This window comes from Hoplias malabaricus, chromosome 5, assembly GCF_029633855.1.
Source record: "Hoplias malabaricus isolate fHopMal1 chromosome 5, fHopMal1.hap1, whole genome shotgun sequence".
NCBI lineage: Eukaryota > Metazoa > Chordata > Actinopteri > Characiformes > Erythrinidae > Hoplias > Hoplias malabaricus.
The window spans coordinates 57,442,317-57,452,913 of NC_089804.1; the positions used below are offsets into that span (position 1 = coordinate 57,442,317).

The 10,597-nt window shown below is 38.9% G+C and overlaps 1 protein-coding gene across 1 annotated transcript; it reads left to right on the plus strand.

The window, feature by feature from the left end:
• Positions 1–1,244: 1,244 nt before the first annotated feature.
• On the plus strand, positions 1,245–9,967 carry arl6ip5b (ADP-ribosylation factor-like 6 interacting protein 5b). The gene is made up of 3 exons (XM_066671352.1): positions 1,245–1,503; positions 3,913–4,130; positions 8,098–9,967. Exons 1-3 carry the CDS (start codon positions 1,325–1,327, stop codon positions 8,271–8,273), a joined length of 573 nt encoding a protein of 190 aa, XP_066527449.1. The 5' UTR covers positions 1,245–1,324; the 3' UTR covers positions 8,274–9,967.
• Positions 9,968–10,597: the final 630 nt, after the last annotated feature.

A 10,597-nucleotide genomic window follows, 5' to 3' on the forward strand; every position in this document is an offset into this window, starting at 1 on the left:
GCAAATGTTACCTTTATTACAGTTCTCTCTCTCTCTCTCTCTCTCTCTCTCTCTCTCTCTCACACACACACACACACACACACACATTCACAAACACACACACACACACACACACTCACACACACAATGTAATTGAATGTAAATATTTAAATTACTGTAAGATTATAAAGTAACTATTGTTTGTAAATATTCTCATGTGACATGCTGCAACATCGTAGTGCAATAATTGTACAAAAAAATTAACCAACTCCTAGATTTTATTTAAATTTATTTTCTTAGAATCTTTTAAAATTGGATTTTATTTTATTCCTAATAAAAATATTGAAAATGACCACGTGTGTAAGTGATTTATTTTGCAGTCAATAAATTGTTTGATCATATTTCACCTACAGGGACTGTATTATTATTTGTTGTTGTTATTAATACTGTGCTTATATGATTATGAACATTATTATAATTGATCCTGTTATATTAAAACATATTGAAGAAAAATATATAAAACTGTTGCATAATACATAAAATATATTTCTTATCAGTATATAGAATGCTAACATTATTCATAACATTATTTCATATTTAAATTACACACACAGCATATATAATATATATTTTACGATAATTTGGAAAGTTGTCTACATTACTGTCAGTTATTTTAGTAAAATTATGTATTGTCCTATTGTTAATATAATTCATTCATGTCCTTATTTACAATTCGGATGATTTTTACATATAATATTGTGATATTTATAAGATATAATTATAATATTATAGTTTCTTCTACACAATTTTATTTTATAATTTGTTATTTAATTATAATTTATTAGCAAATTATTTATTTAAATATTGTATTATTTGTAGTAATTGTTTGAATTATTCCCCATCATCGTCATCATACCGTAGGCGAATTGTAGGCCTTTTAAGGACTTTTATATTGCCTTTGTTCTGCTTTGGTTTCTGTGTGCTTCTCTCTCCGGGTGCATCTCAGAAGGCTCCGTGCTCCCTTCAAACTGCACTAACTAGGTCATGAAACAGCGGCTCCACGCAAATAATTCATTAATTTTCCAAAATGAAACCATTTTAGACACAATACATCTCCCTGTTATGCAAATATTGTACATTTATTTGTAATAATCAGAACTGAATGACTTGAATAGTGCACTATGTAGGGGGAGAGAGAGAGGGCGGTTTGGGACGGACCCTCCCTGTTTTCTCTGTAACGGTTTTGTACGCAGTGCTCTGTGCTGGCCTCAGTGTGTTGATGTGTTGGGTGGTGGTACGGTCAGAGGTTTCTGGTTTTCTCTAGTGTCCTCTTATATAGTTTCTGATGGCGGGTGTGGAGCTGGCTCCTCTGCGGCCGTGGGAAGATTTTCTTCCCGAAGCTGAACGCTTTTCTAAACCAGAGTTCCAGGATTTAAACAAGTGGAATAATAGAGTAATCAGTAACCTGCTCTACTACCAGACCAACTACTTCGCCCTGGCCGTAGTGGTCTTCCTCATAGTGGGGTGAGTGGTTAATATATCTTTAGTCATTCATAATAATCAGTAACTTTAGTAACTCGTAGTAATGGTTTGGGTTACTATCCGTTTTAATGACAGTGCAGTTTATAAAACTATAACATTAAAGCCACCTCCTAGTTTCTGCCCTCAGTGTCTTCAGGGGTCAGAACCAGCACAGAGCAGATATGATTTTTGGGTGGATCATTCTCAGTGATGCAGTGACTGACATGGTGGTGTGTTAGTGTGTGTTGCACTGGTATGAGTGGATCAGACACAGCAGTGGCTGCTAGAATTGATAAACCCCTTACAGTCCTTTGTTCACTACTCAAAGACTAGAAGACGACCAACACAAACTGTGCAGCAACAGATGAGCTACTGCATTTGACTTTACATATTACAAGTTGAACATTCATTCATTATCTGTAAGCCCGGAGGAAACCCACGCAGACACAGGGAGAACACACCACACTCCTCACAGACAGTCACCTGGAAGAAACCCACGCAGACACAGGGAGAACACACCACACTCCTCACAGACAGTCACCCGGAGGAAACCCACGCAGACACAGGGAGAACACACCACACTCCTCACAGACAGTCACCCGGAGGAAACCCACGCAGACACAGGGAGAACACACCACACTCCTCACAGACAGTCACCCGGAGCGGGAATCGAACCCGCAACCTCCAGGTCCCTAGAGCTGCTGTGTCTGATCCGCTTGAGTAGAGTGCATTTCTGTGGTGAATGGATCTGATAATATTTTACAATAAACGTAGAGACAAGGAGGTCATTTTAATATCAAATGTTGATTGATGGGTCAGAAAGCTCAGACATATATCGTTTTTTATATATATTATTAATTCTAGATTTACAAGTCACTAAAACATTCAAAAACATGGACACTGCAGTGATGTTTGTCCAAGGTGTAACCAAACGAGTCTTTATAATTTAGACCAGACAGAACAAGTTCAGTGACATTTATGTCTATTCTACTTAAAGTAGGAGTTAAACACGAAAGGGTCAGATTGTCTTCTCACTGTCCACCTCTCAGTGAAGAGCTACAGCCAGCTGCCGTGATGTGAAATGGAAAATATATTCTTAGGGAACACCACATGGATGAATCAGTCTGTGTGAAATAGTTTTCTGATCATCTCTGTTTGATTCAATGCAGACTAGTGGTCATTAAGCTTCAGCAGCTGTCTCAGCCGTGCGGAGTCACTGAGTCATTTGCACTATGTTTAGATCTGAAGGGCAACTCCAAACTGATGGTACATTATTATCTGAGTGGAGCCCCCAGTGTCTCGGGCTGCAGCCACATCTCCACAGTATTGTATTAATCTAGATACAATCCAGAAGGAGGTCTAGGCTGTGGAGTGTGAGGATAAACATTACAGATGCATGGATGAGACTCGATTCACTAATTCATTCATTTGTTCATTCATGCTCTGTGACCCTTTTGACCTGATTACAACCGACTCATTACGCCCTGGACAGTGTGTCAGTCCATCACAGGACATCACACACTCACCCAGTCGCTCACACAGTCACTCATGTGGATAGTTTGTGGTAAAATGACAATAATCCCAACTCCCCAAGTAAAACTAACCCTGTCCAAATAGTGCTAGAGTGAGTCTGACTCCTGGAGACGCCACAGCCATCCACAGTTAGTGTTCTCCTCCAAGCGTTTGGAGCTGTTCGGTGACGCTGTGCTGAATGAATGACTATTAGTTAAAATTATACAGTGTTTTCTAGACCCCCAAACGCTTTACATTCTTTAGGACAATAAGCAGTTGGCTCAATCTCCACCGATGTGCAGCCTCCTCCTTGAAAATCCACTCCAGTCCACTCACCACACGCCGGCTAATGTGTGACCAAGCCAGTTCATCTCATGCAAAGGACGGCACCATTTATTCAGTACAGTATCCCGTTACCGTTCCTGCAATCGGGAGTCGGGATACACACTGAAAACTGTGACACTGCCTCCTGTTGGCCCCAACACCTTGGCCTGGCCCAAACTTGCTTAGCTTCAGTGGATCTATGTGTGCAGGTGTTGTGGAAGCGTTACTGTTGTAATTTATGTGGATTTTTCGCTCATTACACATTAAACATGATATTTTCTTTTCAATCAATCAATCAAATTTTATTTATATAGCGCTTTTCACAACAAAAAGTCGTCACAAAGCAGCTTTACAGAAATCCGGGTCCAAGCCTCCTGTGAGCGAGCCAGGGGCAACAGTGGCAAGGAAAAACTCCCTCAGTACACGAGGAAGAAACCTTGGAAGAAACCAAGACTCATACGGGGAACCCATCCTCCTCGGGTCGAAACCGGAGAAACATCTTTGCTTGGAGAGATGTGCAGAATAAACGCCCTGTACTGTATTGTGTAATGTAAATGCATATACTGTGTATTTCAGATTTATGAATCCTCTGGGGATGTTCCTCGGTGGGGCGGTGGTCACCCTGGTCTTCATGGGCTCTGTGTGGGCCGGAGAGAACAAGGCCGTGATTAAGAACTTCAAGAAGAAGAACCCCAGCCTGTTTGTTATTGCTGTGTTGGGGACCAGCTACTTCCTGCTCTCTCTGTGTGGAGGAGTGATGGTTTTTATTTTTGGCATCACCTTCCCTTTGCTCTGTGAGTACTCGTTGTGGTTTCATTCTGTGCTGTGAACACTTTATTGCTACTCGATATGTACGTATGTTTTATAATAGTTTTTTTCTTAAAATGTTTTAAATCGCACAATTTACACTTGCACTCTCACTCCTCTCTCTCTCTCTCTCTCTCTCTCTCTGTCACATTCTCTCTCTCTCACACACACACACACACACACACACACACACACACACACACACACCTATCTCACTTAATCTACACATTCATCTCTTAAGAACATTTTGAAGCTTGAATAGTGAGGTTTTTACTGTTTGAGTCGTGAACTGTGCAGCAGTAGCCTTCATCTTCTCTGGTAAAGTTTCCCTGAATCATTTACTCAGCTAATTTTAATTAAAATATCCATTAAATCTACTTCCTGTAGAGCCAAGTTGTCACGAACACCACTCTACATTTTTGTTTTATCTCCCGCCCAAAACTAGATGGACGTACAAGCATTTTAGCTTGTGATTAATCACGGAATATTGTTGTGATTTACATTATAATATTTTTTATCAATAGACAACACGTGTGTGTGTGTGTGTGTGTGTGTGTGTGTGTGTGTGTTTGTTTATGTTTATATTAGTGATGTTAATTGATTAAAAAATGCACTCGAGTTAATGTCATTAACAGACATGCTGTGATTAATGATGATTAATCACAAATTAAAATGATACTATTTACTTTTTTGTTTTTTGGAAGAGATTAAGCAAATGTACCTCAACCCTGAACTGGACGAGAGGTTACAGATGAATGAATGAATGACTGAATAAATAAAACAATTGTGTAGAGTTGTCTGCATGATAAACTATTTAAAGGAAGCCATTTTGTTTTTTTGTAACATTCCATATTATAGCATTGTGAGTGTTTGTGTTTGTGTCTGTGCTATATTTCTGCGTGAATATAATTTAATCTAACTTCTGAACTCAACTGTAACAATCCAATAATAAAAAAAAACTCTAATACGCCCCTAGAATTATTGAATTATGGTAAAAAGCTGTGGCCAAATTTTGTAAAATGATTAATGTGTTACATTTTTCAGATTAAACACATGCTTTAACGTGTTAATGTTGACAGCAGCATAACACTGACTACAACTAACACAGAGACCTAAACTTTAACAACAGGTAGCGTTAATAAACGGTGATGTCATGTAATACGTTAAATAACGTAAATGATGAACAATCTTTGAAGTGATTATTATATATCTTTGTTATTTACATAAATCTTTATTTTTCCTTGAATAATAGTCACACCATTTCACTTTATTGCCTGTACTAATGTGTATATATAAAAAAAGAATAAGAAATGCAGTAATATCCGTCAATATGCTTTATTTCTTCTATATTTGAATTAAACAATTTACTTAAAAAAAAAAGTTTAGACAAAATCCTATGCGACTGACTGCTGTAAATTTGGTTGCTCCCTGGAAATGGCCTCCTTCAACCAGACCATGGTTTACAACATGTTCAGTAACTGAGCCCTTTCACTGAAGAACCACATTTAGTAGCTCTACTTGCTCATCCAGTCGTAGCAGTGGAGATAGACAGTTTTTCAGAATTAGCCTATGTTTAAATGGAAAACTATGGTTTGGTTATTTGGCTCTTACATCATCAGAGACTAGCGCTCTGGGTTTATGTCTCGTTTGTCCTCCATGCATGGTGTCTCATCCTGGCACTTTTTCTTCTTCCTTAATCCATGTTTCCAAGCAAAACCATTTTTAAGGGTTTCCCTTTTTCCTGTTTTGTAACAAGAGTTTAAAAAAAGACACCTTAAGCTGTATTTGGAAAGATTATAATCCCACCAAGGGTGGCACGGCAGGGTCCTGGAGGTTGTGGGTTCGATTCCCGCTCCGGGTGACTGTCTGTGAGGAGTGTGGTGTGTTCTCCCTGTGTGTGCGTGGGTTTCCTCCGGGTGACTGTCTGTGAGGAGTGTGGTGTGTTCTCCCTGTGTGTGCGTGGGTTTCCTCCGGGTGACTGTCTGTGAGGAGTGTGGTGTGTTCTCCCTGTGTCTGCGTGGGTTTCCTCCGGGTGACTGTCTGTGAGGAGTGTGGTGTGTTCTCCCTGTGTCTGCGTGGGTTTCCTCCAGGTGACTGTCTGTGAGGAGTGTGGTGTGTTCTCCCTGTGTCTGCGTGGGTTTCCTCCGGGTGATTGTCTGTGAGGAGTGTGGTGTGTTCTCCCTGTGTCTGCGTGGGTTTACTCCGGGTGACTGTCTGTGAGGAGTGTGGTGTGTTCTCCCTGTGTCTGCGTGGGTTTCCTCTGGGTGACTGTCTGTGAGGAGTGTGGTGTGTTCTCCCTGTGTCTGCGTGGGTTTCCTCTGGGTGACTGTCTGTGAGGAGTGTGGTGTGTTCTCCCAGTGTCTGCGTGGGTTTCCTCTGGGTGACTGTCTGTGAGGAGTGTGGTGTGTTCTCCCTGTCTGAACTGGATAAGGGTTACAGACAATGAATGAATGAATAATCCCACCACAAATATTTTGTTTAGATTATATGTTACATTATGCTTTCTGTATAGATGTACGACATTGGCACCAACAGTTTTGAAAACTACGTTCTAGCATTTGGAGCATGTTTTGTAAATATATGATGTTGTGAAGGTGGTGGAAAACAAATGAGAAAAACATTTCCCCTGATCACTAAATGCATTTTGCATGAAACAGACAAAAGTGATTCACAGTTTGGTTGCACAGACTTCCGCTTCGTTCACTGTGTGAAGTATTTTGACCAATGAATGTTAGCAATAGAAAAAAAAACTGTAATGTAAGTCTTAAGTCTTGTCTTATCCTGAAAGGCTTAAATGGCTGAAAAAACACAACTTTCATCAACGTTACAAAATTGTAACTGTATCTTTGGTCCATTCAAGTGGTGGTGTACAGTGACCTCTTCAAATATGGACACTCCTGAATGACATGAAGCGGTACAAATGGTGAAAGAACATACATTTCTGCATTTTTTTTAATGCCTAACCCTTTCATTTTTCATTCAGTTATCAAATATTTGGTTGTTTTAATGTGATAAATTTACAAGCTGCCTGTAACATACGCAGCCCTCAAAAACACTGTAGAGAAAGAATGAGTCACATCGGGACTATTCAAAACTGTGGGTTTCCTCCAAGCAAACGCATTCCTCAGACGTTTGTGTGTGTTTGTTTGACGTTGCTATGGGTGAGAAACCGCGGCCAGTGTACGGTGGTTGAAAAGGATCTATCGTTTCACTACATCCGTTTTTAGAATTTTCTGGCAAAAGCTCAACTGACACCTGGCAGGGCCTGCAGTTAAAATGAAAAACCTCATGCTCAGAGTTAAAGGGGCAGGCTTTCTGTCTTTCTGATACAGCCATCTGTTCATTCCACCATTGACTTTAAAATGAGCATTTAAATAAAACATGATTACATGGAATAGAATCACATTTAAGGCTGCTAGCATTACTCGATACTACTCCGTTTACTGGGCTTTCTGAGGAATTGGCACTGAAGTTTTGTGATGAGGCGTAATTTAAGTCGACATATGCAGCTTACCATGCATTTTTGTTCTCTACAAGGATTTTTTTAAATTCAGTTTCTTGAAACAGAAAATAATTATACTGTCAACCCTCCATTTCCACAGGTTCTGCATGCACAGAACCAACAATCCGTGGATCGAAAAACAATTTAAAAAAATACTGTAGAGTAATATGCCAGTGATGTGAAATATAGCAGACACTGCTGCAGCCTTTTCACAGATCCCCAGTGCCTCTTCAGCACTCACTGTTTGGGCATTTTGTTTTTTCACAGGCTACGTCTTTATTAAACATGTACATACTTTCCTGTCATGTTTAACTCACATTTAGCTGGGTGAAGATCCTCCACAAGGGGGCACTGACAGCACTATCATAGACACTGTAGCTGTTATAGCTGTTGTACCTGAGAGAATAAAGCATAGATGATTAACCCTTGTTTGTTTTTGTTTTTTTCTAAAGTAATCCTGATACACGCCTCCCTGAGACTGCGCAGCATGAAGAACAAGTTGGAGAATAAGATTGAAGGCGTGGGACTAAAGAAGACACCGATGGGAGTCATACTGGATCTACTGGACCAGCAGGAGGAGAAGATAAATAAGATCCAGGACTTCATTGAGAGCAAGTTTAAGGACTGAGTATTGGGACCATCAGCGTTCAGAGCGCACTGATCCAGACTGGGGTCACGTTCACTCTTTTCCCACTTAAACCCCTTCTAATGCTAATGCGTTTAAACCTTGTGTGTGAAGCGCTTCTGTAAAAAGAGAAAGCTTCTAAATTCGCCATGATGTTGATATTCCCAGCTTAGACCTAGATTTACGTATGTTATTGTAAAAACTCTCTCATAATATTGTTATTTTCTTTATTGCTACCTTAAATAGGCTGTTAACCGACTTGTGGCTGTCTGTAGCCTGTTTTAGCATGTCGTGCTTCCCTGCATAAGCCGGTTTACCTTACATATGCACCTTTGATATAACTCCTTTTTTTTTGCACTTAAATGTTTGTCTTTTGAAAGTAATTGGATAAAACCATGTTACAACAATATTACAGAGAACAATCGAGAACCAAGTATGTTTTGATATAAAATGAGCGTAGCGTTTTATATCGTTGTCAGAGGTAAGATATGAATGAAAGAATGTCAAATTATATCTTTAATATTAAAGAATTAAATATGGAGAAGAGCACCTTAGAATGCAGCATGTTATTTTCTGTTATCACTAAACTGTACTGTGGTTTGTAGGTCATAGTAAATGTTGTTCTCCTCTGTGACTGTAGCACTCCTGGAGGTGACAACGACAATAATACTGCACATCTTACAGTGCGTGTTAGAATGCATTGACGGTGGTATGTTAAACGTTACTGCAAAATGAAGAATATTTTCAAGGCTGAAAATTGTGGCTTCGTTTTGTTGAAAACCAAAAGTGCTACCTCAAAAATTTGCCAAACCTTGAAAAATGCAATAAATGTAGGCCATGTAACTAATACTTCTATGATTTTCATTGTATTTAATGTAGTTTACTTACAGTCACCAAAAATTCATATCTACAAATGTATCCTAACAACATCACTATATCTAAATTGCCCTGTTGTCCTACAACAGTTCAAAAACATGTGAGCTGGCTGTGGGACAGTGTCCACAGATGCCCTTGACCATGCCCTGCCCATATAAATTTTTGCCAGAATGATAAATATTAAAGAATTCACACTTTCAGATTTGTGTTTGACATTAACTTGTTTTTTTTTCTTCAATTTTGTACACATTGACTTTAAAATATGTGAGCAATAATTATAAATAATCATTATAGCTATGATAATAATATAAGATTATAATAATATAAATTTTCCCCCAGGGTACTGACCATTTGCTGACATTCATAAATACTTTTGTTGGTGTCTGCATGTCATCAGTAAATACTTTGAAAGAGTCACAGCATTAACCTTTATCTGATTTAAGAGAAAGCTGTTCTCGCTGGTGTTTTAAGATTCGTTATGCTATCTATGATGGTGAAACGTAGCTATGCAATGTAGTAAAAAGGAAGAGGCTTTGCACATTCATGTATATGTAAGTGTGAAGGGAAATCCTCTTCGTTTTCTTGTTTTCTTTTTCACAAACACAGGGAAGTGTATAGTGTGTGGATATTTATCACTTTTTGCATAACACACTTTTAAGTTATGCTTTTCCTTTGTTATTATTGTTGAGAATGATGTTACATCTATGCTAATTTACCTTTGTTTTTTCTTTTGTTTTGACGGAAAGACCATGACAGTGGTTTATTATTAATCCAAAGAGGGACATTGTACACTTCCAGATGCAGATTCAATAAAAGCTTCTTCTGACTGAAGTATGAATGCTTTAATGCTTTGGTTTTCATTCATTCATTTTCTGTAAGTGCTTATCCAGTTCAGGGTAGCGGTGGGTCTAGAGCCTACCTGGAATCATTGGGCGCAAGGCGGGAATACAAGTTCAAGTTCAAGAAGTTTGTCATTTCAGCAGTATACAGTGTTTACAGTACACAGTGAAACGAAACAGCGTTCCTCCAGGACCAAGGTGCTACATAAGACAATACACAACATTAAAGTGCCACTAGTGCAAACATAAAACAGTGCACACACATTAAAGTGCAAAAGACATAGAACACAAAACAATACACAACATTAAAGTGCAACTAGTACAAATCTAGTGCAACATAAAACAGTGCACACATATTAAAGTGCAAAAGATTAGCTAAGAAAATACAAAACTGTCCATACAGTACAATACAATGCAATACAAGACAATACAAAACCATAAGTACGGAGGGGTTGAGGAAGAGAGACACTGCAATTTAAAGTGTATTTGTGCTGTAAACGGTAACTGGATGTAACCATGACGTAAACAGGATATGTGTAAACAGTTCACTCATTTTCAGTCCAACAGACCAGTGTTTGTGTGAAGAAGTGTGTGTGTGTGTGTGTGTTTCTT